The sequence below is a fragment of the Coregonus lavaretus genome, assembly GCF_964263955.1.
Source record: "Coregonus lavaretus genome assembly, chromosome: 30".
In the NCBI taxonomy this organism is placed as follows: Eukaryota; Metazoa; Chordata; class Actinopteri; order Salmoniformes; family Salmonidae; genus Coregonus; species Coregonus lavaretus.
In genome coordinates, this window is record NC_140017.1 from 11,363,919 (window position 1) to 11,390,877 (window position 26,959).

At 43.2% G+C, this 26,959-nt stretch overlaps 3 protein-coding genes across 3 annotated transcripts; 1 reads left to right on the forward strand and 2 right to left on the reverse strand.

Annotated features, from left to right (window-relative positions):
- Nucleotides 1-549: 549 nt before the first annotated feature.
- LOC311105965 (hepatocyte nuclear factor 3-beta-like) lies at nt 550-5,843 on the reverse strand. Its single transcript, XM_084148209.1, has 2 exons — nt 5,366-5,843; nt 550-3,307 (listed from the first exon to the last, which is right to left on the reverse strand). The coding sequence occupies exons 1-2, from the start codon at nt 5,435-5,437 to the stop codon at nt 2,051-2,053; spliced, it is 1,329 nt and encodes a 442-aa protein (XP_084004335.1). The 5' UTR covers nt 5,438-5,843; the 3' UTR covers nt 550-2,050.
- Nucleotides 5,844-11,562: 5,719 nt separating this feature from the next.
- Nucleotides 11,563-14,713, reverse strand: LOC311105958 (interferon regulatory factor 2-binding protein 1-like). The gene is made up of 2 exons (XM_084148199.1): nt 12,570-14,713; nt 11,563-12,319 (listed from the first exon to the last, which is right to left on the reverse strand). The coding sequence occupies exon 1, from the start codon at nt 14,486-14,488 to the stop codon at nt 12,590-12,592; it is 1,899 nt and encodes a 632-aa protein (XP_084004325.1). The 5' UTR covers nt 14,489-14,713; the 3' UTR covers nt 11,563-12,319; nt 12,570-12,589.
- Nucleotides 14,714-14,731: 18 nt separating this feature from the next.
- Nucleotides 14,732-16,769, forward strand: LOC311105968 (DNA-directed RNA polymerase I subunit RPA34-like). Its single transcript, XM_084148212.1, has 3 exons — nt 14,732-15,137; nt 15,384-15,519; nt 15,716-16,769. Exons 1-3 carry the CDS (start codon nt 15,065-15,067, stop codon nt 16,485-16,487), a joined length of 981 nt encoding a protein of 326 aa, XP_084004338.1. The 5' UTR covers nt 14,732-15,064; the 3' UTR covers nt 16,488-16,769.
- Nucleotides 16,770-26,959: the final 10,190 nt, after the last annotated feature.

Below are 26,959 nucleotides of genomic sequence, written 5' to 3' on the forward strand. Positions count from 1 at the left end.
TTTATCTCAAATCTAAAATGCTGGAATATAGAGCCAAAGTTTGCTTCACTGTCCAAATACATGCGGAGGGGAGTGTATGAGTTAGGATTATTTACAGTAAAAGTAGGATATCCTGAAACAGCATGACAAAGGAAAACTGCAGTTAAGAGCTTTTTTAATGACTAGAATTATACTTTTTGTTAAAATGTGAAGGCACCCAATCGAAACACTGTTGTACGATGATTAATTGGCCAATCACAGTACGGTAGTATCTAGAAGCCTGGCCCAGTTTATGTTGGGGCCAGAGGGCCAGCTTGAATTCCACACTGTTTAGTCAAACCCACCCAAAAGTCACATACAAGAGTCATTTGGTAGGGAGCTCTTTCAACAACCCTATACAATTCAGCTGGACCTGTCCATCCTGCAGCAAGACCTACATCACAGAGCCTCTGTGTTACCACCCAACTGTAAATATAAACAAAATGAACATGACTTATATGAGATGTTTTTTTAATAATTTTAAAGGATTTTGTAAGATAACATATACACCCATTTCATCAAGTCTATAGATAATTTCACATATATATTTATTTCAACGGAACAGGCAACAATCGTGTTTCTCCCCAAAGTTTTGCTTTTTAATGAGAAAAACATGAATCGTTCAAATCACAACATTCAAGCCATAAACAACAACCTGACAATATATACAATATATAAGTCTGAAAAGCAACATAGTTTAAATAGTACTTTTAAAACTAAAATACAAGAAATAAAAACAGTATTTCTGACCTGAAACTCATGGTTTATCTTTGAAAAAGTGTTCCTTCAGTGAATATTCAGTTATTGGTCCTCCATTATCAAAGCATCTTGAAAGGCACTTTGAGGATGAGGGTTGCAACATAAAGCTCAATGTTGCATTGACATTGTTACAGTGATCCAATTCTAGTTTGCCATTTGCAGTAAAAAAGGTCATTACATCGCATTGTTGTAACACACTCTATCAGGGTCACCCCAGCTGTGCAAAATGGTGGGAACTCTCGTGCAAAGTACTGTATGTAAATGGTCCTCTTAGTGCATTTCCATTCAACTCCTATCTTAGTAACTGACATGCCATAGCTCCTCTCCCTCCTAACCCTTGGTATGTTGTGTAATATAATGTGAAGCAATTCCAAAATATCCTCTGACATAAAGAGCTGGGGAACAGCAGGCTATCATTATTGATAATAAAAGGGCCCTATGAAAAAGCATGTTTTAAAACAGACAAACAAAGCTGAAATTAGATTTACCACAGTTTCATCCCTTTTTAAACAGACTTCATATTTTTCTTTGAATGGATACCTGGTAAAAGAATACAAGAAATGTCTCTCTTATCAGTAAAAACAACAGCCTTCCACCTCTTGTAAAAATGAACCATGGCAGCTACATTTGTGTTTATGGATGGGTATTTGAAGAGATTAAAACAGCATATTAAAAATAGGAATGAAGCAACATGTTGTCAAACACAACAAGAATTCCCTGTAATGCAGTAACAACTGCTCGAAGCAGTAACCTGAACCTTTTCTCAATTCAACAATCCCTCAAATTGTTTCATCTCACATTTGTTTTTTGTAACTTGTCAATACAGCACTGTACAAGATATATTAATTTTCTTCCCTTCATAAATAAATGCACATCTCCTTTCCCCCACTCCACCTATTTACAATGTGTACAACCCAAGTAGTCCTGCTTGTCTGTTGAACAAACCAAAACCCAGTTTGAAGTAGTCTAAAAAGAGATAAGCAACAAAATGTCAAAGGGGGGGACATGACTTCTGTGTGAATGTATGAATGGATCAGTTTAAAGACCTGATGAATGGGTGTCTATCCAGCGCTGGGTTTTACCTTTTTCTTCTACTTCATGTAACTGCAGGGTTTCCCTGATCAACTGTGTATTCAGCGCTGCTAAATGTTCTTTGGCCCCTTTGGTCCCTCGTGAGTATCCCTTCAATGGCAGCCATCTTACATTTGGGGATTTCAAGGCTGCTAAAAGTCCTTGTCAGCACCACTTGGCTGTGGTCCAGAGGGCCTCCATGTTAGGAGGCATTGAGGACCGAGCGGCTGTAGAGGGTTTGGTAGTAGGCCCCAGAGTCCATGGCCGAGGGTCCCGCGCTGTCGTAGATCTGCTTGGCTGCTATCGGAGAGGAAGCGTAACCGTTGTAGGCCATCACCTGGTCCTGGTAGGTCTTCAGATCCATCTTCTGCTCGTTGGACATGAGGTTGGTGATGGAGAAGGGGTGGTTGAAGTTGTAGTGGGGATCCATGGCCTTGAGAGGGTCGTGCTGCAGGTCCAGATTATGCATGGCGCTGGGAAGGAGGTGGGGGCTGCCTCCCATGGCCTGGGAGTGGAGGAGAGGGGCGGAGGAGGAGATGGAGGAGGGTACGGAGGAGGGGATTGCCACCGGGGTGCTCTGAATGTGGGACTGGGGCTGTGGGGGGCAGTCCAGCTGGACCATGCTCCTCTGCTGCTGCTCCTCTGAGGAGGAACCAGGGTGGGAGTTGTCAGAGTGGGTCGAGTCGGCCCCCTCCGAGCCCCCCGCTGGGCTGTGCTCCTCCAGCAGGCTGTCTCCATGGCCCCCTTTCCCCGAGCCTCCCTCCTGGGACTTCCCAGACCTCTTCGCAGCCTTCTCTTGATCGATCTTGAAGCGCTTCTGGCGGCGCAGGTAGCAGCCATTCTCAAACATGTTGCCTGAGTTGGGGTGCAGGGCCCAGTAGGAGCCCTTGCCGGGCTTGTCGGGCGAGCGGGCCACCTTGACGAAGCAGTCGTTGAAGGACAGCGAGTGGCGGATGGAGTTCTGCCAGCGCTGCTGGTTCTCGCGGTAGTAGGGGAACAGGTCCATGATCCACTGGTAGATCTCGTTGAGGGTGAGCATCTTGCTGCCGGACTGCTGGATGGCCATGGTGATGAGGGAGATGTAGGAGTAAGGCGGCTTGGCATGGGTCAGCGAGCGGCGGTAGGGCTTGGGCACCTCCTTGGCCCGGTTGAGGGAGGTGGGAGAGGGGTAGCTCAGCTGGCTCATGGGCTGGCCCATGTTCTGGTAGTGGGAGAGGGAGCCCAGGGAAGGGGCTGGGGAGCCCAGTTGGGAGAGAGAGCTGGGGTTGAGGGATGAATTCACCGGGGACAGGTTCATATGGTTGGGCCCTCCACCCATGGAGGCCAGTTGACTGTTGAGCCCAGAGCTGCCATAGCCCATGTTCATGGTGGCTGGAGAACCAGCTGGGTTCAGGTTGATGTAGCTGTTGATGGTGCTCATTGAGCTCATTGAATTCATGGCACTGGGAGAGGAATACATCTGAAAACAAAACAAAAAAGAGTTGATTTAGTCATTTAGAAACAAAAATATATACACTACCGGTCAAAAGTTTTAGAACACCTACTCATTCAAGGGTTTGTCTTTATTTGTACTATTTTCTACATTGTAGAATAATAGTGAAGACATCAAAACTATGAAATAACACATATGGAATCATGTAGTAACCAAAAAAGTGTTAAACAAATCAAATAGCCACCCTTTGCCTTGATGACAGCTTTGCACACTCTCGGCATTCTCTCAACCAGCTTCATGAGGTAGTCATCTGGAATGCATTTCAATTAACAGGTTTACCTTCTTACAAGTTAATTTGTGGAATTTCTTTCCTTCTTAATGTGTTTGAGCCAATCCTTTGGTCTGGAGTCCAAATTTGAGATTTTTGGTTCCAACCGCCATGTCTTTGTGCGATACAGTGTGGGTGAATGGATGATCTCTGCATGTGTATTTCCCACCGTAAAGCATGGAGGAGGAGGTGTTATGGTGTGGGGGTGCTTTGCTGGTGACACTGTCTGTGATTTATTTAGAATTCACGGCACACTTAACCAGCATGGCTACCACAGCATTCTGCAGCGATACGCCATCCCATCTGGTTTGGGCTTAGTGGGACTATCATTTGTTTTTCAACAGGACAATGACCCAACACACCTCCAGGCTGTGTAAGGGCTATTTTACCAAGAAGGAGAGTGATGGAGTGCTGCATCAGATGACCTGGCCTCCACAATCCCCCAACCTCAACCAAATTGAGATGGTTTGGGATGAGTCAGAACGCAGAGTGAAGGAAAAGCAGCCAACAAGTGCTCAGCATATGTGGGAACTCCTTCAAGACTGTTGGAAAAGCATTCTAGGTGAAGCTGGTTGAGAGAATGCCAAGAGTGTGCAAAGCTGTCATCAAGGCGAAGGCTGGCTGTTTAAAGAATCTCAAATATAACATATATTTTGATTTGTTTAACACTTTTTTGGTTACTACATGATTCCACATGTGTTATTTCATAGTTTTGACATCTTCACTATTATTCTACAATGTAGAAAATAGTAAAAATAAAGAAAAACCCTGGAATGAGTAGGTGTGTCCAAACTTTTGACTGGTACTGTAGGTTTAGACAATAAATAATGTAATTGTATTTCTGTGTCCAAAAGCCTGTACTAATGGAAAGCATCAGTGGACCCAGCGTCTGCTAAATGATGTAAATGTAAATGTGAATGACAATGATACCATTGGTGAGAAAGGGACATGGATTTCACATCGCATTGTTAAACCTGAAAATGCGTAACAAGCGCGTCATGGATTCGTTCCCTTTCATTTGGTAGTTCTCCTTCCGCACTACTAAGTGCTACAAAACCACGGAAAATAAAACAAACTTTTAAACGAAATGTTCCAAAATATCTGACCATAGGCTATCCCTGTTATAATATGCTTATAAAAAGGATCACAGAGCCGTAAACGACACAATCATTAAAGTAGCCTAATATTTATTTGAGAGCATATCATGTTGATTAAAATACAGGATTTCAGTTGCCTTTCATTTAATCACGAATTTCTTGTGGAAATGTATAGCTTATTTAAACTTTCGGAGGTAGCCTACGTTAATCAAATTAACTGCTAATTTAATTTCCGAGATGCTTTATCATTCACATAAATGGCATATTTAAATGGATAGTCCATAAGTGTTAGTATAAAGAGACTAGGGAATTCCTCAAAAAAATAAGATAGATTTGATGAAAACAGGCTTCTAAATGTCACATATACAATTTCAACAGGTCACACAATAGACAAATTGAGCCAAATCATATCACATCAGTGTTATTATATGTTGAATTGTAAAATTCTAACATTACTATATTAAAGCTAAGAAATTGCAGCCACAAGTGAAACATTTAGTGAAAAATATCAAAATCAAGCCAATGTGTTAGTAAAATACTGAGCTTTCGATTCAATAACTTCGTTTTAAAAAACTCTAGAATAAACTTTAAAGAAACATATATCCAGCATCCACACACACATTGCCCATACGGTAAACGTATATAGAAAAGTGTTTTTACCTCACTGGCTTCGCTGTAGAAGGCATTCCACTCTGGCAGTTCATGAGACTCCATCTTCACTGAGCTCAACATCCCAAATACAACTTTTTATAGTAAGAAAATATATTTGAGCGAATGAGACTGCAAATCCTTGTTTTAGTTTATAATAGCTTTGAGTCTCTGCTCAAAATTCAGGACGCCAGCAAAAATAGTAAAATTAAAATCCAAGATAACGAAAGAGTTCCACTGACTAGATCGAAGACTGGAATAAAAATAAACAAGAACTAACAAAAATAAAAACAATGCTTCCTCGGGCTATGAGTAGGTCTTCAGTGAAATGTCAATATTTATTCGTTGATTTATCAATCATCCATCGTTTCATAATCAAGAGTAACAGCTAATTTATCTAAAGCAGACGTACTCTTTGGGGAACGCTAGATCCGTATGAAGTCCGCAGAATGCTCCCGTGCAAGCCCTGATCCGTGTGAGTCAATGTTCTATGGGCAAGTACAGTAAAAGTTGGACGTGCCTTCTTAACAACGCAGGTAAGGTTCCCGCCCCATAAGGGCATTTGAATATCGTCCAAGGCAATTTGAATATCGTAAAAAGACCTCTCTTGCCCCCTGGTGAGGGTGTATATTGGCCCGGGACAGACACATCCATCTCAATTGCAGCATGCATCCTCCACTTCTTGTCTACAAACTGCTGCTTAAACGTCACTGGATGCAGACACGCTACTGACTGTAGGCTATTTTCATCATTTATTTTACACCACAATTATAAAATCAAAACTAAATTTATGGCTTTCAATTATTAGAATATGAATTTATAAAGTATTGTTTCAAACTGTGTCGCCTTCTGACTGACTTCAATTCGTAGTTAAACTGATAGTCCCGTGTAGCTCAGTTGGTAGAGCATGGCGTTTGCAACACCAGGGTTGTGGGTTCGATTCCCACGGTGGGCCAGTATGAAAATGTATGCACTCACTAACTGTAAGTCACTCTGGATAAGAGCGTCTGCTAAATGACTAAACATGTTAAAAAATTAAAATCTGTAACTCAATGGAAATACCTTTATTTGTCTCTCATTTTAATACACTTGACCAAAGAAAATATCAGCTCAATAGGTCAAGATCTGAAATGATGGGGTCAGGGAAATAACCTTCTCACGGGTTAAACTCATCGGTCTTGATGTGGTCAGGGATATAACCTTCTCACGGGTTAAACTCATCAGTAGGAGGTCTGATTGGCGAGCCTGAGGTGACTGAACAGTGGGAGAGCTGTTAATTCCGCCGACTAACACTTCTCTGGAGCTCTAACCCCTATATGGAGGATGATTAGTTGCTGGGGAACTTGACTTCTCAGAAGCACTTTGGTCCCCAACTCCCATAGCCTATGCTCTTCCTCGTTATAGGCCTGCACAGTTTAAGTCCAATTGAACACTACATGAACGAAACATTGCATTTTTCGTGTGCAATACAGGCTGTTGTCTGTCACCAGATCTCAAGGGTTACATTAAGGTAAATTAAGTGATGAATATATTGGAAAACCAAAATAATGAAAAACAATAAATAATGTAGACCTAATCCAATGTGTCATGTAGGCCTATCCTTGGCCTGATTCAGAATACACATCTCGTTGTCAAGCGCAGACGGTACAATCTGAATGTCAATGCATTTCCTAATTGCCAATGAATGGAGCTGTAATTGATGCGCATAGGTGGTCGACAGGATTAGCTGAGAAAAGCGCTAAGGAAATACGCAGGAAGGAGACGTCGTGTTCAGCGCAATACGCAGAAATAGCTTACTCCGGGTCACTTTGGTTTAAAAAAAATAATAGAATGTATGAAAAACAATTAATCAAAAGTGTAAATACAACCGAATTCGTTTATTTAGTCATCTTTTTGATTTCACATTAATATCATGAGGACTATAGGAAAGCATGATCTCTATTAGGCGTATTGGTCTTAACACTTACAACGATTTGCGCCCGTTTGCAAAAGGTTGTCAGGTCGATTAACACATTCAATGGGATAACACATGGCTGTCTGTAATGATAGTAATTAAGCTTTATAGAACAACGCTTTCCCAACCAAGTATATGCCTACATGGTTCAAGTAGGCTATAAGCAACACATTTGAGCACTGCTTTGAACAATTATATTCAGGCATGGGCCAACATTTGATTGAATTGTTTCCCTAGGCCAAATAAAAAATAGCTAGGCTATATTGTTTTGAATCGAAGGCCAGCTATTTCGATAGATATAGATAATCCGCCCAATGATTCTACAATACGGAGAGCTCTGGAGGAAGATGCTGTGCGGGCTGTAACGCATTTGAGTAATGAGTAGACAGAACTACTTCCTCATTAATCCTTTGACTTTAAATGGTATATTCCCCCAACACACATCCCTACATCCTCCTGCAGGTCGGCCGCTTCTAATGCCAATGTGACAGTAGATCGTTCATTAACACCTCAATAATTAGTTAACAATAGCTTTAATGAGTTGACATTAATAGAGGAAGCCAGAGATTTCAATATGCTTTCTAGTGGGGGGATTCGCCCTCTACAATATCTTGGTAGGCGGCGTTGTTCAATTAGGCTAACCTTTATACAGGTTTTAAGAAGTGTAGGCCTACAGTAAAACACATTGAGAAACAAATGTCTCCATCATCACATAACAGAAACCATTATCTAAGTGAAATTATGGCCGATGTCAAATACGACGCCATCTAATTGATGAACCGGTAACTGTGCAATTTCCCTCCAATATAGACGACCACCTACAAAAAAAAATCAAAACATTGAAAATGAAGTGCCCTCCTGGTAGGCTACAAGAAAACAGTGGGCAGTAGTTCACAACACATCTCTAAAGTTAAGATCTGCACAGGTTAAAGTCCGCCATCTACTGGACAGAGCAAGACAATGACCACCGAGCGTTTCATTGCAACACAGCATAAGACCGTGGTAGTATTTTTTTTATTATATATATTTAATTTATTTATGCTTCAAATTTTTTGTCAATTACGTAGAAGCCTCATGAAAAATAACAAATATAAACTTCCATTTACATCCAATGAACAAAAAAATATATATGAAACGAAACTGAAAGTTGCATGAACAATTAAAAAGGGACATCCAATCCTATAGCTGACATTCAGAGTAGGTTTCTATTCCAGGAAAATGTAAAAAACAACAATTTCACAGAAATAGGCTAGTGTCAAGTAGAAATAGAGTTGGAATACAAGCTTTAACCTTAAACTGTGTTGAAAGAAGCAACTACAAAAACAACTCAACAGGAGTCCATGGTAGACAGACCATATAGGATCAGAATGATAGAGACCGGCACAAAACAATCCAAAAACAATCCTTCCTAATTTAGGGGCGAAATACAAAAGTCCACAGACTTCTACTTTTATATGGATTTTTTTACAAGTACTTTCAGACAGAGGACGCCATTAAAGGCACTTGAGGAAAGTTGCATGAACATATCAGTGCTTTTGTAGGAAATTCCTTTTTGTTGTAAGGGCTACATTTGACTTACCGTATTTTAGATAAGTCCTAGGGGTATTTTTAGTACTACATACACTTTCAGATACAGCTACTAGTGTACCTTATGCATATTTGTACAGTTCATGCCCATGTGATCAGCAATGGCTTGATGTATTGTCCTCATTCAATTTCATATTAACACATGCACATGGTAAGGTATTGATTGGCACCAGCTTTGCAAATTGATAATTAAATTAATATATTAATTTTGGTGACGAACATAAAAGGTTAAGGAAAACCTGACAGAAGTATTTTGATATACATGTATTATCTTTTAAACAATTCAAAGAGATAAGTTCATAGGTAAAACAGAGCATAAAACAGGGATATTATAGAACTTTAAAACATATATATTCATGAGGATCACCTGAAACAAAACTTTAATCTCAGTTAATATAGAAAAAACCTTTGACTTTACATAAAGAGTAAATTCCTTTAAATTAAACATAATAAAGTATACAATATTAGTTTAATCTCTACACCCTCTACAACTTCAGTAACAGATAACCTATAACTATCCTAACAAGGACCATTTCACCCACTATTTCCCTGGCACATATTGAAATAATAGCCATTTAACACATAAATAATAAGATTACAGTGCCTATTGAAAGTCTACACCCCCTTGACCTTTATATATATATATATATTTTTTTAAAAACATTTTGCTGCATTACAAAGTGGGATTAAAATGTATTTAATTGTCAGACGCCTCACAGGTCCTCAACTGGCAGCTTCATTAAATAGTACCCGCAAAACACCAGTTTCAACATCAACAGTGAAGAGGCGACTCCGGGATGCCGACCTTCTAGGCAGAGTTGCAAAGAAAAAGCCATATCTCAGACTGGCCAATAAAAATAAAATATTAAGATGGGCAAAAGAACACAGACACTGGACAGAGGAAGATCAGAAAAAAGTGTTATGGACAGACAAATCGAAGTTTGTGGTGTTCAGATCACAAAGAAGAACATTTGCGAGACGCAGACCAAATGAAAAGATGCTGGAGGAGTGCTTGATGCCATCTGTCAAGCATGGTGGAGGCAATGTGATGGTCTGGTGGTGCTTTGGTGGTGGTAAAGTGGGAGATTTGTACGGGGTAAAAGGGATCTTGAAGAACGAAGGCTATCACTCCATTTTGCAATGCCATACCCTATGGACAGTGCTTGATTGGAGCCAATTTCCTCCTACAACAGGACAATGACCCAAAGCACAGCTCCAACCTATGCAAGAACTATTTAGGGAAGAAGCAGTCAGCTGGTATTCTGTCTATAATGGAGTGGCCAGCACAGTCACCAGATCTCAACCCTATTGAGCTGTTGTGGGAGCAGCTTGACCGTAAGAAGTACCCATCAAGCCAATCCAACTTGTGGGAGGTGCTTCAGGAAGCATGGGTTGAAATCTCTTCAGATTACCTCAACAAATTGACAACTAGAATGCCAAAGGTCTGTAAGGCTCTAATTGCTGCAAATGGAGGATTCTTTGACGAAAGCAAAGTTTGAAGGACACAATTATTATTTATATTAAAAATCATTATTTCTAACCTTGTCAATGACTACATTTCCTATGCATTTTGCTATATTTCCTATTCAAACTAATTTCATGTATGTTTTCATGGAAAACAAGGACATTTCTAAGTGACCCCAAACTTTTGAACGGTAGTGTAAGTATTCACCCCCCTGAGTCAATACATGTTAGAAACACCTTTGGCAGCGATTGAGTCTTCTTGGGTAAGTCTCATAAGAGCTTTGCACACCTGTATTGTGGAATATTTGCCCATTATTCTTTTCAAAATTCTTCAAGCTCTGTCAAGGTGTTGGGGATCATGGCTAGATAGCAATTTTCAAGTCTTGACATAGATTTTCAAGCAGATTTAAGTCAAAACTGCAACTTGGCCACTCAGGAACATTCACTGTCTTCTTGGTAAGCAACTCCAGTGTAGATTTGGCTTTGTGTTGTAGGTTATTGTCCTTCTGAAAGGTGAATTACACACCCAGTGTCTGGAGTACAAGCAGACTGAAGCAGGTTTTCATCAAGGATTTTGCCTGTGCTTTGCTCCATTCCATTTCTTTTCTTGAAAACCTCCCCAGTCTTTGCCTTTGTCAAGATTCTGAACAAATTTAGGCTTGCCTAAACAAAGGGGGTGAATACTTATGCAACAACTATATTTTTGTTATTTAATTTGTAAAACATTTTAGAATTTTCTTTTCACTTTGACATTATGGAGTATTTTGTGTAGATCAATGACAAAAAAAGTACAATTGAATCTATTTCAATCCTACTTTGTAACACAACAAAATGTGAAAAAAGTTCAAGGGGGTATAGACTTCTATAGGCACTATACATCTACTTTAGCATGAATCTATATTTGGTTTATATGCACGTGTATAGGCTACTCAGTGATACACACAAGCTGTATTGTATCAGAACTGTAGATTGCACATCTATTACCATCGAGAGAGATTGTCTTACATTCTACATTCAGTATAAAATAGAGAGGTATCCATCCCATTTCATACATGCTGGATAAAGCATCTTTGTTGGGCACTGTGAAAGCCATGTTATTGTATCGTGTAGCACTGAAAGTCCCTGTTTCTGTCTTATAAAAAGATGGCATGACATACATTAACTGCTGGTTTGAGGTTTCAGCAAAGAGCAAACAATTCGCTCCGTAATAGTCAAAGTCAGTTTTATGTAAAGCGCAAATGTGATGCAAAACAAACAAAAAAATATGTCACAAGAGGAACAGTACAAGTCTGTACATTGCTGTAACATTTAGTGACGTCATCAGTCTTTCACAATGCCACTCATATCTTTTAGAAAGATGTTCCATGAAACAGAAAACAACAGACCTAAAATCACCTATAACGGGCTAGATGAAGTTCATACTTCCCAACCATGGTCCACTGGTTTATAAATACTAATACTAGTGACCAATACCAATGTAGATAAGTTGATCTTTGAGGGACAAAGGGGTGAATTAGGTATTAGAGGTGAGTTGGGGCTGGGGGTATGGTCACCCCCTAACCAACCAGACAGTGGTGTGGTAGTGTAAGGCCCACCCCATGGAGGTAGAAGTGTATAATGATTGGCTGCGAGGTGGGGAGAACCTGGTGGATTTTCGTGGTGATTAGCTGTGAGGTGGGGAGAACCTGGCGGATTGTCGTGATGGTTGGCTGTGAGGTGGGGAGAACCTGGTGGATTGGCGTGGTGGTTGGCTGTGAGGTGGGGAGAACCTGGCGGATTGGCGTGGTGCTTGGCTGTGAGGTGGGGAGAACCTGGTGGATTGGCGTGGTGCTTGGCTGTGAGGTGGGGAGAACCTGGTGGATTGTCGTGGTGCTTAGCTGTGAGGTGGGGAGAACCTGGTGGATTGGCGTTTACTGTCTGCAAGCACCAGGCTGCAGCTCCTCTCAGGCATCAACAGCCTTCTGTCCAGACAGACATCACATAAACAAACAGATTAATAAAAAGGAGGCTGACCATATTCGGTGACAATTTAGGCTACATATCATATATTATACTGTATCATAAAGCATAGGATACATTACACACCTATAAGCACGTCACAAACACTAAATTAGCCTATGGCCTAGCTACATAGAGAATACTTTGGCCCAAAGACTGACTCCAAGGCAACAAACTCAAAGGAAACCAAGATGTAGTGAAATTGCATCTTACAGGCAGGTGTCCCAGAGGATTTAGGGGTCACGCTCCTTCTTCACCTTGACATCTCCAGCCAGGATGGTAGAGATCTCTCCCTGCATGAAGGCCCAGGGCACGTTGGAGCCCACCAGGGGACACCTCTCTCCACTGGGGCAGAACATCTCGCTGCCGGCCCCCTGGCTCCGGATGAAGTCTCTGGTGCAAGGGAAGCAGAACTTATGGGCCGCAACTGACGGGCACTGAACAAAGTGAGTGTCCTCCAACCGCTCGTGGCAGATGGTGCAGCAGAGAGGGGGACCAGAGGTGCCGGAGGGGTCCCCTGCTCCCTGGTCTGAGGCCCCAGCCAGGGGGAGAGCTGCCATGGTGCCCCCTGCAGAGTTGCTGGCTCCCTGGGGTTCCCCGTTCCTGGAGGCCAGGTGGCGCTGCTGCCCCGCAGGGCAGGCTGCCATGGGGCTGCTGCTGCTCTGTCTCACTGCCAAGGAGGAGTGGTCCAGGCCTCCACCACCACTACTGCTGCTAGGGGCCTCTCTGGGTGACTGGCCAGAGGCTGCACCCGCGTTGTCTGCCACGCTCATCAGGGCTGTGATGGGGGAGGGGTCGCTGCTGTGGGAGTGGGAGGCCGAGCCCTCCTGGTGAGGAGGTGGCTGGCTAGCGCTGGGGAGGGGGGAGGAAGCTAGGTGGATAGCCATGCCCGGGTACATCCCCATGGGCCAGTGCTGCCGGAGCTGCTCCTCTGTGGTCACTACCTCTCCACCCTGGGGCTCCGGGGAAGCCTTCCTCCGGCGCCCGCGGGCTGGCGGTGCTGAGCGGGCCATGTGACACAGCGCTGTGGGTAGCATGGAGCAGCTGGTGTCCAGGTAGGGCTGGGGGAGAACGTCAGGGCCGGGGGTGTCCTTAAAGGCCCGTACCGCATCACTCAGCAGCTCAGAGAGCAGCCGCCAGTCCCCTGCGCCATGTCTTTTCTCATACTCCACATACTTCAGGCCCGAGTTGATCATCTTGTTCCCAGAGTCTTTCTGGCTGTCATGGAACATCTGCTTGACCATTGCCGCCTGGCTGGAGAACATATACCCCGAGCCGCACGGGTACTCCGCAAAGATCTTCAGCTCAAAGTCCAGTGTCAGCTTGGCGTCGAAGGCAAAGATCCGCCCCACCAGGCTGTGGTCCTTCTTGAAGCGCACGTTGAAGGGGGTGCAGCCGGAGAGGGTGAGCAGGGCCCCTCGTACAGCCTTGGGTCTGCCGGCCCAGTCGTCTGCTCGGTTCCGTACGCTCTCCGACAGCTCGGCCAGAGCCTCTGCGTTCCTCTGCTTCTCCCTCAGCTCCTTCTCAAACTCCGGGCTCAGGAAGGAGGCCACACCCATGCCCATGCTCAGCTGCCTCTTGGTGATCTCATTCAGCATGGGGGCAGAGAGGGTGAGGGGGGTTCCCCCGACTCTGGCATTTAAACCAGGCACAGCTGCTAGCAACCCGTGCGGAGCCCCCACAAGGCCTTGTGTCATTAAATTGGGCGGAACGGTACCCACCATGGGTCTTCTGGCGTTGTTAGGGCTCTGTCCACTGACGTCTTGTTGTGGGCACCCGTCATCTATTCTGTTCAGACCGTTGGGGAGCCGTGCTGGGGCTCCGTAGTCCCCTCTTCCCCTTTCAAAGAGTTCAGGAGGTGGCCTGCCACCCTCCATGGGTCCATCTCTCCCACCTGGGCCATGTTTAGTGGGCTGGGGACCCGGGGACCTGTCATCCTGCATAACATGAGTTCTTTTCAACTGCCTGGCCGTCTCTATGAGGAATTCAATACGGTCCGCCCCTTCATAATTCACACAGCCTCGGCAGACAGTCTCGCTAAAGTCCCAGATCATAGCCCATGGCATCTTAGGCAAATCGCAAAGGTAACAACACCACTGCCGCCTTGAAGATGACTGGGAGGAGGAGGACATATTTGATAGGCCCTTTTATATCTTTCTCGCTTTCTGAGGTCCTGATTAAACAGATGTAGCTTTCAATACTTCAGAAACAATCACCGCTTCTGTTACTTCTCAAATACCTAAAACAAATATGATAAACTTTTTGCAATTAACACAAAAAAAGCGTGTTTACCCCCTTTCGGTCGTCTGTGCACATTTAGTGTTTCTACTAGAAGACTGTCTGCTGGAACTTACACTACGCCGTGATAATGATGCATTCTGGGATTGATTGTTTTCGTTCGCGAGGGCCTTCGTGAGTACGTGCCTCGGATACAGCATTAGTTGCGTCTAAAAAGCGAATATAGACTGCACACAGACCATTGTTTACGAAAAGTTATCATATGGATATTAATGAACACTGTCTGTAAAATAAGATATGTGTACAAAGGAACCGATATGCGCATCTCGCGCAGCCCAGATCCTCGTGAACCGAGCTAGCTAGTGTATCCAGGTCAAAGGTGATTTTTTTTGTAACAACACATGCTGTTGCACCCATGCGCATTTAGTTAGACTAAGTTAAATTTAGCAATTTAGCAATACTCAGAGGTCATGCCAAAAGATGTATCTTCAAGTGATGAGGCAAGTGACACCGAGGAGGTTCCGCAAAAACGGAGAAAGCAGGGTAAGTTTTTGCTAGCTTAATTAGCTAGCAAACTAGCTAATGTTAGCCACTCCAATCAACCCCATCAAAGCTGGCTGCCAGGTATCTAACGTTAGTAAATCCTGTTAGGAATCTAAAATGGGGATGCTGCAATTGGCAGACAACATTGTGTAGTCTATGGTGATTTCCAAAACACACACACACAGAGTACGTTCACTTCGCTAGCTAGCGGTCTAGCTAATACAATAACTATGTCTCTCCCTTCAGCTTCAAGGTATCAGTGTCCAGCTGATTATGTGGCATTTGCCCACAAACCCTGTGCCAGTACCCTCATAGAAAGGGTTCGTGATGACAACACAGAATTATGGCTCATCAAAGCTCCCAGCAGTTTCAACCCGGACAGGTAGGCAACCCCTCTTTCCATTTAACGATATTTTAATGATCATAGAAGCGTTATGATTCACTTCTAATAATAGACAGCGAAATATCTAACAAAGTCCTCAGCATTTCTCAGTCTGTTATTAGAAGTGAGTCTATATTTGGTGTGCAGTAACCTTTTAACACACTGTCTGACTGTCCGCTCTCTTGCTACCCCACAGTTTCAGCAGTCTGAAGATGCCTCTGTCTGGGCTGCAGACCATGCAGGCCCCTGCCCAGCAGGCGCGTGGTGGGAATGCCGGGCAGATCTACAGCGTGCTGGGTGGGCCCTCTGGTGCTGCAGACCTCCGCCTCCTCACCAGTCACCCCCAGAGTCTCGACTCGGTGGTCTGTGCCCCGGCCTTCAGCGGCCTCCTCAACATCTGTGAGAGCTACGGCGACTGCAGCACCAACCAGACCCCCATAGCCATCCCAGCCACCCCGGCCCCAACCGTGCCCCCAGGGCTCCGCCAGCGCTTCCAGCCTTTCGGAAGCAGGACCCCCACCCTCTCCAGACTGATGGAGGATACACCCGATACTCTGCTGCCATCTTCACCAGAGACGCCTCTCAGGGTCACGCTGGACCCGGGGGAGGAGAGGAAGAGCAAGAAGAAAAAGAAGAAAGAGAAACTTATAAAGACTGAGGAGGAGGTGGAGGAGGTGATGAGGGTGGTCAGGGTGAAGCAGGAGCTGCTAGACATGACTGTCAGCCCAGAGGAGGCCTATGAACTCCCTGGGCAGGAAGCTGAGCTCTTAGAAGAGAAGAGGAGGAAGAAGAAGAAGAAGAAGGATAAGGACAGAGGAGAGGCGGAGGACACTGTAGGTTCATCTTTTAATGTGATTAAAGAAGAGGTGGAAGTTAAAGTTGAACCAATGGATAGTTTCTATGGTGACGTTGAAGATTCTGGAAAAAAGAAGAGAAAGATTAAGAAAAACAAGCATGATGATGACTAGTCTGTTGTTTTTTATGGTCATCTGGCTTTGTGAAGTTATGCTATGATATAATTGTATCATTCAATTAAGCAGTTCAACAAATAATTATTATGCTACTGAACTGTCGTTTGGATTTTGGGGGGGAAATTTGATAGTCTAATAAAACCTAGACAATAACACATCGGAGTGTTCAGACTTGTGCCTCTTTATTCACACTGAACAAAAATATAAACGCAACATGTAAAGTGTTGGTCCCATGTTTATGAGCTGAAATAAAAGATCCCTGAAATTTTCCATACACACAAAAAGCTGGTTTTTCTCATTTTGTGCACAAATTTGTTTACATCCCTGTTAGTGAGCATTTCTCCTTTGCCAAGATAAGCCATCCACCTGACAGGTGTGGCATATCAAGAAGCTGATTAAACAGCATGATCATTACACAGGTGCACCTTGTGCTGGGGCCAGTAAAAGGCCACTCTAAAATGTGCAGTTTTGTCACACAACACAATGCCACAGATGTCTCAAGATGGCAGACAGCGTGTGTGAGATAGCGGTTTGCTGATGTCAACGTTGTGAACAGTGCCCCATCGTGGTGGTGGAGTTATGGTATGGGCAGGCGTAAGCTACGGACAACGAACACAATTGCCTTTTATCGATGGCAGTTGAATGCACAGAGATACTGTGACGAGATCCTGAGGCCCATTGTGGCATTCATCCGCCGCCATCACCTCATGTTTCAGCATGATAATGCACGGCCCCATGTCACAAGGATCTGTACACAATTCCTGAAAGCTGAAAATGTCCCAGTTCTTCCATGGCCTGCATACTCACCAGACATGTTTGGGATGCTCTGGATCGACGTGTGCGACAGCGTGTTCCAGTTCCTGCCAATATCCAGCAACTTCGCACAGCCATTGAAGAGGAGTGGGACAACATTCCACAGGCCACAAGTAACAGCCTGATCAACTCTATGCTGACTGGTTTTCTGATCCACACCCCCTACCTTTTTGTTTTAAGGTATCTGTGACAAACAGATATTTGTATTCCCAGTCATGTGAAATCCATAGATTAGGGCCTAATTTATTTATTTCAATTGACTGATTTCTTAATATGAACTGTAACTCAGTAAAATCTTTGAAATTGTTGCGTTTATATTTTTGTTCAGCGTAGTTAATTTACCCTCAACGTTAACATTAACTATTTATTCTGCTGCAGTCCTGCAGTACTCTTGCGTCACAGGCAGATGGTGCTATGGTACAGGGGTTCTTCCATGGTTGTGGGACACAGATGCAGTGGGTTGCCTCTCAGCCTGCTCTCACTCTGCACTGGAGTATGGTCCTGTTTTCTAATGAGTTCAGAGACACCTCTAGTGCTATCCAACTCAATGTCTGTACTTTCCTCCCACTACACCACCCCCTGCATGCATACATCACTTACTCACTGCAAGGCTGTGGTAGAGCCACATTTCCCTCTCTTTTCATTTTTTACATTTTAGTCATTTAGCAGACGCTCTTATCCAGAGCGACGTACAGTTAGTGAGTGCATACATTTTCATACTGGCCCCCCGTGGGAAACAAACCCACAACCCTGGCGTTGCAAGCGCCATGCTCTACCAACTGAGCTACAGGGTTACTGTATTTTTGAAGGTTGCATTTGGTTGGTTTGGTTTTGTGAGTGAATTATGTGTCGTGAACAAAATAATGTTGAATAGGCTACATATCCATTTATAAATTAAGAATAAATTATTGGTCTAAAGGTCATACACTGCTCAAAAAAATAAAGGGAACACTTAAACAACACATCCTAGATCTGAATGAATGAAATAATCTTATTAAATACTTTTTTCTTTACATAGTTGAATGTGCTGACAACAAAATCACACAAACATTATCAATGGAAATCAAATTTATCAACCCATGGAGGTCTGGATTTGGAGTCACCCTCAAAATTAAAGTGGAAAACCACACTACAGGCTGATCCAACTTTGATGTAATGTCCTTAAAACAAGTCAAAATGAGGCTCAGTAGTGTGTGTGTGGCCTCCACGTGCCTGTTTGACCTCCCTACAACACCTGGGCATGCTCCTGATGAGGTGGCGGATGGTCTCCTGAGGGATCTCCTCCCAGACCTGGACTAAAGCATCCGCCAACTCCTGGACAGTCTGTGGTGCAACGTGGCGTTGGTGGATGGAGCGAGACATGATGTCCCAGATGTGCTCAATTGGATTCAGGTCTGGGGAACGGGCGGGCCAATCCATAGCATCAATGCCTTCCTCTTGCAGGAACTGCTGACACACTCAAGCCACATGAGGTCTAGCATTGTCTTGCATTAGGAGGAACCCAGGGCCAACCGCACCAGCATATGGTCTCACAAGGGGTCTGAGGATCTCATCTCCGTACCTAATGGCAGTCAGGCTACCTCTGGCGAGCACATGGAGGGCTGTGCGGCCCCCCAAAGAAATGCCACCCCACACCATGACTGACCCACCGCCAAACCGGTCATGCTGGAGGATGTTGCAGGCAACAGAACGTTCTCCACGGCGTCTCCAGACTCTGTCACGTCTGTCACATGTGCTCAGTGTGAACCTGCATTCATCTGTGAAGAGCACAGGGCGCCAGTGGTGAATTTGCCAATCTTGGTGTTCTCTGGCAAATGCCAAACGTCCTGCACGGTGTTGGGCTGTAAGCACAACCCCCACCTGTGGGCGTCGGGCCCTCATACCACCTTCATGGAGTCTGTTTCTGACCGTTTGAGCAGACACATGCACATTTGTGGCCTGCTGGAGGTCATTTTGCAGGGCTCTGGCAGTGGTCCTCCTGCTCCTCCTTGCACAAAGGCGGAGGTAGCGGTCCTGCTGCTGGGTTGTTGCCCTCCTACGGCCTCCTCCACGTCTCCTGATGTACTGGCCTGTCTCCTGGTAGCGCCTCCATGCTCTGGACACTACGCTGACAGACACAGCAAACCTTCTTGCCACAGCTCGCATTGATGTGCCATCCTGGATGAGCTGCACTACCTGAGCCACTTGTGTGGGTTGTAGACTCCGTCTCATGCTACCACTAGAGTGAAAGCACCGCCAGCATTCAAAAGTGACCAAAACATCAGCCAGGAAGCATAGGAACTGAGAAGTGGTCTGTGGTCACCACCTGCAGAACCACTTCTTTATTGGGGGTGTCTTGCTAATTGCCTATAATTTCCACCTGTTGTCTATTCCATTTGCACAACAGCATGTGAAATGTATTGTCAATCAGTGTTGCTTCCTAAGTGGACAGTTTGATTTCACAGAAGTGTGATTGACTTGGAGTTACATTGTGTTGTTTAAGTGTTCCCTTAATTTTTTTGAGCAGTGTATATTGTTTAAAAAAATCATTGATTTTGTTCATGAATAAAAATAAAAAGCTTGCATGCAAATTCTAATCATAATTCTTTCTTCGTTCTTGCTGCTCAGAAAGTATCTAAAAGACAACAGCTGCTATTTTATAGCCCTGGTATGGAGGGTATAGAACTTTGATGTTGGATCAAACCTTATGCAAGATTTCTATGTATTCTCACAGATACGTGCAATATGTGTGTGTGTTTGGGATCTGCTTCAGGTATGGTGCTGCAGATAACTTGGCTCCTAGCTAGTGGGTTACACAACAGGTAAACAGCAGAACATTAACTCCTGTTCTGTGGATGTCTCCTACACCACCACTACGCCACCTTTGTTGTCTCACGGGCTAACAGATTTCACCATGACTGGTTCTTTGTCCATTTCCATTTGATCCACTTGAGGAGAGCAGTCGTTGTCCTCCAGCAACAAACCAAGATGGACACTATCATTCTGGATCTTCCTCCACATTGTGCACACGGTCATTAGTGTTCAGTGGATTAGCCATAGGGTCACCAGGTCAAGTCACAGCTGGGACAATGAGGCCCTCAAGTGAAGCACCTGGATGGGAAACAGAAATCTTGTAGAATTCTTAGTATGTTCCCCTCTATCTCTACGCGTTGATGTATTGTTTCATGGGGATAGTTTTGCTATAGGCGCTGGAGGTTGCTTGAACAGTAATTGCTGTCTGGCGAAGCAGATGAATAATTGAATGCAGTCTGAAGTTAAGACACAACGTGTCCAGACTGCAGAGCAGGATTGGGCCCTGCGCACCCCAACAGATGCAAATGATAAGATTTGAGGGGAGGGAGAGGGGAGCGACTAGTGGGGGTAATGCATTGGAGAACCAATATCCCCTGCTGTATCCACCCCCTCCTTCTCTTCCCCCCTCTTCCCTCCTTCCTCCCTATCACTGCAGCGATTCCCTCTCCCCCTCTCCCTCCCCCCTCTCCCACTGCTCTCCTTTTCAACCAGCGCGCTCCAGCCAGCCTGCTGCAATGTGAGGGTTTCCATGGCAACGCAGACCTGCCAAGGACCATGGTGCTCTGCTCTATGGCGATGGAGAGAGAGAGAGAGAGAGAGAGAGAGAGAGAGAGAGAGAGAGAGAGAGAGAGAGAGAGAGAGAGAGAGAGAGAGAGAGAGAGAGAGAGAGAGAGAGGGGGGGGGATTCGGCTCATCAATGTATTATACGTGAGCTCCACCACTTTGGGCATGCTAAGATTGGTGTCTCGGAAAGCTGCAGTCCCCCTCTGCTTTTCTCTCTGTCCTTTTCTTTCCAAAGCTATAACAGAGATTAAAGTGCATGGATCGATGCAGAGAGAAATGGTCCATTGGTTTAAGAATGACAGTGAAATTGGTCTGTGTTGTTAAATGCAATGAGAATTGGTCTTGCATTCTGGCGTTGTTTGCCCTTTGATGAATAAGTGCCTCCCTGACATTGCTTTGGCTGCAGCAGAGCGCCTCTAAAACAAGACTTACCACACCAGCAACTTCATTGCATACTAATGCCGTAACATGACGCACACTCAGCCCTCCCATTCACAGAGCAGAAATATGTAATTGAACTGAATACGCTAAGGCCGCCTCTGCAGTATAGAAGAAACTCAATACAGAAGTACTGATACGTAATCTTTAAAAGTGTTGAATACACATTGTGCTCAGAATGAAAAGACGTACAGTCAATGGAAACTAACCTTGTACCATTGATTAGGTGGACGAGGGTTTGGGAATCTGTCGCTGATGATGTTTGGGGTCTTTTCTTCTCCTGTGCTTTATATTGATTTGAATGGGCTCCTCTTGTCTGCTTCTTTTCTGTTGAATGTTACTTGAAGAACTGAATAACATGAAAATACTGTACCTATTCATGCTTGAGGGAAAAGCATTCAGCATAAATGGCTATCTAATATTTACATTTACATTTACATTTTATATAGATAAACGTGTAGATAATTGATCATTGTAGATAAAGTGATTGAAAAACAATGTATTAACTTTTGATATTAGCCATTCAAATGAACAAAACTTCAATGGGGGATGGTCTGCATTGAGGAAAATCTGTTGCTATGCACTTACAGACAAGTCAAGTCAGACATATGCTATGAAAGCAGCCCGAGCTGTCTTTGCAGCCAGTCTCCATGACAACCTCAATGCTATTTCCCTCATTGTTGTCTTGGACCAGCGTTCGATATCCTAAAAGCGTTTCTTGGACCCTAGTTAGTAAAAGCCTGGAAGTCCTTCTATGGGCTTGCATGTATTCTTAGTCGTCGTTCCCAGGTGGCAGTTTAGACTTTTGGAGGAACAAGACAGTAGAGAGAGACAGCAGTCCCTCGGGGAGAAAAGTCCTTGCTTTGACCTTCACAGTGGAAGAGAAGTAGGAGCAGTGAGTGCAAACAGCCCTCTAGTCCATACACTGGAGACTAAGACTAAAAATGAACCTTGGTGGTACTACATTGTCTGCATGCTGTAGAGTGCCACTACACACTGTGACATTAGCCATATAATACTGCAGAACATTCACTCCTTCACTCCAACATTTGAACTTCAACTATTTCCATATCAGTGGCATCTAAACATTTGTCACTTTAATTATGGTATGGAATTGAATGTGTATATGTACTGTACACCTTAAGACACATTATGGCATAGAATATACATAATATTGGTGGGATGTTAAAACATTTTGTAAATATTGAATATGGACAGTAATGTGGGTTACTTTTGTTTGAGAATGACCCCATTGACTTCAATTCAGTGAAATATATCACATAACTACAGTCAATTGTAACCGTAATTCCTGCTTTATTCAGAATGGACTGCTCAGCTGATCTGTCTGTACAGCTGGACAAGCTGTGCAGGTTAAGTGCTTTGCTCAAGGGCAGACCAGCACTATCTCCTCCTGGGACTTCACATGGACCAGATGACACCATACCTTAGTCCTTAAAAATGCATCAACTCACTGTCTCTAATGCAGTCTGACATTGGCATCATTTGCGATCTTTCAAGACTTCATAGTATCTCATTTAACAGAAGGAATCAAACCTACATAGTTAGCAGAAATGTGTACTATACTATTTAATGTATCACTTCATAAATAGCCCTAAAAAAGGTTTGTTATATTATATCACAACATCCTTATTTTTAGCAGTGTAGCTAATTAAACCTTGTATAAATGATCATACCAACTCAATGTGTTTTAGTAGTGGATGAGATTTGTTTGTGTGTGTTGTGGACAGTTTTGTCTCTCCGTGTGGCCTGGGGGACCGTCGTTTAGTCAGAAGCCAGGTTTCAGGGGCCAGGGCGCTGGATGAGGAGCACGTAACCTGTCGAGGAGGGCCACCGCTGCCCCTGCCAACCCTGCTGTGCACCCATCTGCCGCTGGGCAGCAATATGCCCACACGGCTCCGTCTGTCCAGTAGCTCACCCCCCACACACACACGTACATGTCTTCGCCCACCGTCTCCATCTTTTTTTTAGGGGTGAACTAGATAAATGGGGAAGCGGTGGAGGAAAATGGGTCACGGGTGCTTTATATACTTCCTCCATGTGTATGGTTTAACCTTCAAGTGCTTGCTGCTGTCGCTGGAACCGTGGACGGGCATTTTATATGACTCAAAGTGGAAACCCTGGCGTGTGATCCACTGACAAATATGGCAGATGCTTTTTCCTCCTGCCATTTTCAGTACTACAGTATGCATGACGCTTGAACCAGAGGATTTGGTTCAGAATAGTATCAAATTAGAATTAAGTGGGTCAAGATTGCAGTAGGCTAATTTCCTTCCTTAAATAATCACTGATTAGTTGTGGATATTAACACATTAGTGGTCCTACCATTAGAGAGTACTCCATACATTAGTATGATAGTAGCAGAAATGTATCTAGGCTGAAACTGGACTTCCTCACATTATGAGTTCTCAGAAAGCAGGCTCCATAATCTGAGTTATGTAAAACAGGATTATGTCTACTGCAAATATTGCATAAATACCCCTGTCATTCTAAATTCTCTGTGTGGTGTTCATCCGTTATTTTGTATCCCTGGGCAATACACAGGTGACCCTTCAATCCTCAGCCTTAAAAGTCAGTTCAGTTTACAATTTATCTATTTTTTTATAAGCCATTTTTCTGACAGATGTCGATTGTCTAACCGTTATGTGTTCTCTTAGTCTTCGGGGGGAATAAATAGCAGCAGTTTCATTTTCCTGCCCACTTTATCTGATTTGATTAGTCTGACTTATTGAATGGCCATAAAGCCTATAATAACTTGGAGGGGTTCAATCTGAAGGGACAGTATCAAGGTCATTACTCTGCTATTCTTTGTGTCCTACTTACTGTATTTGTTCTATGACCTACCCCAGTTGAATAATGTCTTACCTTTTGCACTTTCTTCAACCTTTACCTTCTTGTCCCTTGTGTTCCTCTGTATAACCATTCTCTGACTCCTAACCCCTGTTCTTCCCCTGTGTGCCTGCTCAAGGCTATAGTAGCAGCTCCTTACCCATCAGCCCAAGGGGTAAAATCCACACAACTGCCCTGGCTTCTCCCTTATGATTCATTGGCATGCTGCAGAATCTTCCATCTACTTCTAAGTGTCAGGCCAGGGCTCCTTAGAAAGGTCAAATATGTTTGTGTTTCCGGGGGCCTGAAAAAGACTAATGTGTCCCTTTAGGGTTAAAGCAATCCTTGGAGTGGCAGGTGTACAGGATAAGTCTGTAGCAGGACAGGAAGCCAAACTTCAGGTGATGAGTGGTCGGTTGGTGTCAAAGGAGTTTGAATTTCACCATGCAGTCTGTATTGACCGGTGTAGAGTACCTAAGAGTACCCTGCTGTCTCCTTAAGGAAATCACGGTGTTGCTCCTCTGTGATCGATTAGCAAGCCCTGGCTGGAACTCATTATCCTAAGCAAATGTATGTTTAATATTTCTGACTGCCTTGTTTTGTAATTGTTCAAATTAGCTGTATAACACAAATTGTTGGGACAGTAACTATACATGGTACAGCTATGGTTGATAATCATAGCTGTAATGCCGTTGACTTGGGGTAATTTAAAGAAACAAAGTATTATTTACAAAAACAGTTTAGGACCATACAAACATTAAGCTACCAAAGCTATTGAAAGGACAGAAATGAATGATGGCATTATCGCTTCCCTCTAACAAATGAAAACGTTTTAGTTGCCACTCAATTGGGCTAATTATCTGATGTCATTACAGAGCATTCCTTTGTCCATTGGTATCATAGTTGTTCAGATTTCCTGCAGGAACTACATGCCAAATAATTTCAGCTGGGCTCATTATTAAAACACACACGCACGCACAGTATCATTGGCAAATTATATGCACCCAAAAACCATTCTCATTATGCAAATCCACTTTCAACCCACCCAGGCTCAGAATTCAATTGGTATGCTGTACTGTCACCCACTCTATTTCCCTGTAGGATCATGCTGATACTAACCACACAGAGACAGTTCACATATATGATAGTGGAATAATACAGCAGGCACTGCTTAGGCTTCCCTTGTATACCGTAGAAAATGTATTTATTAAAGCATATGCTCAAGAACTGAAAAACAACAACTGCAAGATTGCAGAACATATCATGTACCATAAAATTGATAAAGGAATCACTGTACACGCTACAGTGTTTTAAAATCACAGCTTTTGCATCGCAATTTAAACGTATTTATTCTCATTTGTATTCATACTCATAATAATCAAACATTCATTACATTTAAAATACGTTTTGGAATAGTTAAGAATGAAATATGTTTCTTATTTTAAACTTAATCTGTAATGTTGGTTAGAAATATGACAACAGCAACAACAAAAAAGAAACATACAAAAACGTACAATCATTGTTCAGTATTTTGCTTATCTGACTGGCATAAATTATTAAATCAATTTGATTTAAAGAAAATGATAAACCAGATGGAATAAATACAGATTTTGGTCTGTGGAATAAATGCTCTGAAATATAATCTATAAACTGGCCGTGAAGCAAAGTACCATAATTATAAGATCATTAGCTACACCTGTCATTACATAGGCCCCGCCTCATACCAATGTAACTACCTGTGGAAAGGTCTATTACACTGTAACAGGCTAGTTCAATGCCTATGTAATGTAAAGTGTTGCCAAAGGACAATAGGCAGTTTCCACTTTAGTTACTTAGTTACTTCATTTTTGTGTTGTTGCTAGTCAAAGATGGACAGCTCTTGTACCAGTACAGATGGCAAGTTTTAGTGAGAGAGGTCCATTGAGGTTTTCTCCAACCTTGGGGTTTGTTGTAGCTCAGTGGTTTTAAGTTTATTTCCAGGCCCAGGAATTTGATATCACTTTCTTAATGATGGATACTTGTTAAATGCATAGAAGGTACATGCAAATGTCGGACAGCAACAACTGAATGCTGAAAGACAAGTGTTGATTTAGTTTCAAGATTTCGGTCTTATGACAGTCTACAAATGTGTATCGTCCTTCAATCAAAGACAAAGTATTAGTTTCCTAGACAAACATGCAATAAATAGATGAAAACATTCAAGAAGTAACCCAAACATTGACCTGAGTCAAAATTCTGGTATAACTGTTAGAACACAAACTTGGTCTTCCACAGGCAGTCGAAATACAAATGGCATTCTGTTTGTCAAAAATATACATTCCAATTTCAGATTTAATTAAATCTTCTTTATCAGCCACCACTTTAAAATATGATGTAGTCTATAATTGAAAAATTGTCTTCCCTAATTTTGATACAAAATATTGCATTAAAAATACATTTATCTATTGATTCAAGCAGAGGGAAGGGTGAAATTGTCATTAACATAAACACAGGATAAAAGTATTAATTAACTAATTTAAGTCAATCAAATGTCGCTGTACCCATGCTAATAGCCAAGCACGAGAAAATAGAAATTAGCTTCCATGGAATTCAATTAGGCAGTAAAGCACTGTTATTTGCCAAGGATTAAGTGCTTGTGTATTTTTCAAATTCCAAAACATCTGTTGTTTATTCTGGCAAATGCACAGCCCCCCTACCAGCAACCTAGGTAACAGAGCAGTAGGGTGTGGGTGGACATGGGTGTGCTGTTGCAGACAGAAATCTGAAAAGTTACATACAGTAGGTCTGGTGATGTG

What these genes read in the sequence shown, in the direction of transcription:
- LOC311105965 (XM_084148209.1), bottom strand. Translation starts at nt 5,437, where the DNA reads ATGTTGAGCTCAGTGAAGATGGAGTCTCATGAACTGCCAGAGTGGAAT. An exon ending in TCTACAGCGAAGCCAGTGAG is followed by an intron (nt 3,308 to 5,365) that starts GTAAAAACACTT and finishes TTTTGTTTTCAG; the next exon opens with ATGTATTCCTCTCCCAGTGC.
- LOC311105958 (XM_084148199.1), bottom strand. Translation starts at nt 14,488, where the DNA reads ATGTCCTCCTCCTCCCAGTCATCTTCAAGGCGGCAGTGGTGTTGTTAC.
- LOC311105968 (XM_084148212.1), top strand. Translation starts at nt 15,065, where the DNA reads ATGCCAAAAGATGTATCTTCAAGTGATGAGGCAAGTGACACCGAGGAG. An exon ending in GCAAAAACGGAGAAAGCAGG is followed by an intron (nt 15,138 to 15,383) that starts GTAAGTTTTTGC and finishes CTCTCCCTTCAG; the next exon opens with CTTCAAGGTATCAGTGTCCA. An exon ending in AGCAGTTTCAACCCGGACAG is followed by an intron (nt 15,520 to 15,715) that starts GTAGGCAACCCC and finishes GCTACCCCACAG; the next exon opens with TTTCAGCAGTCTGAAGATGC.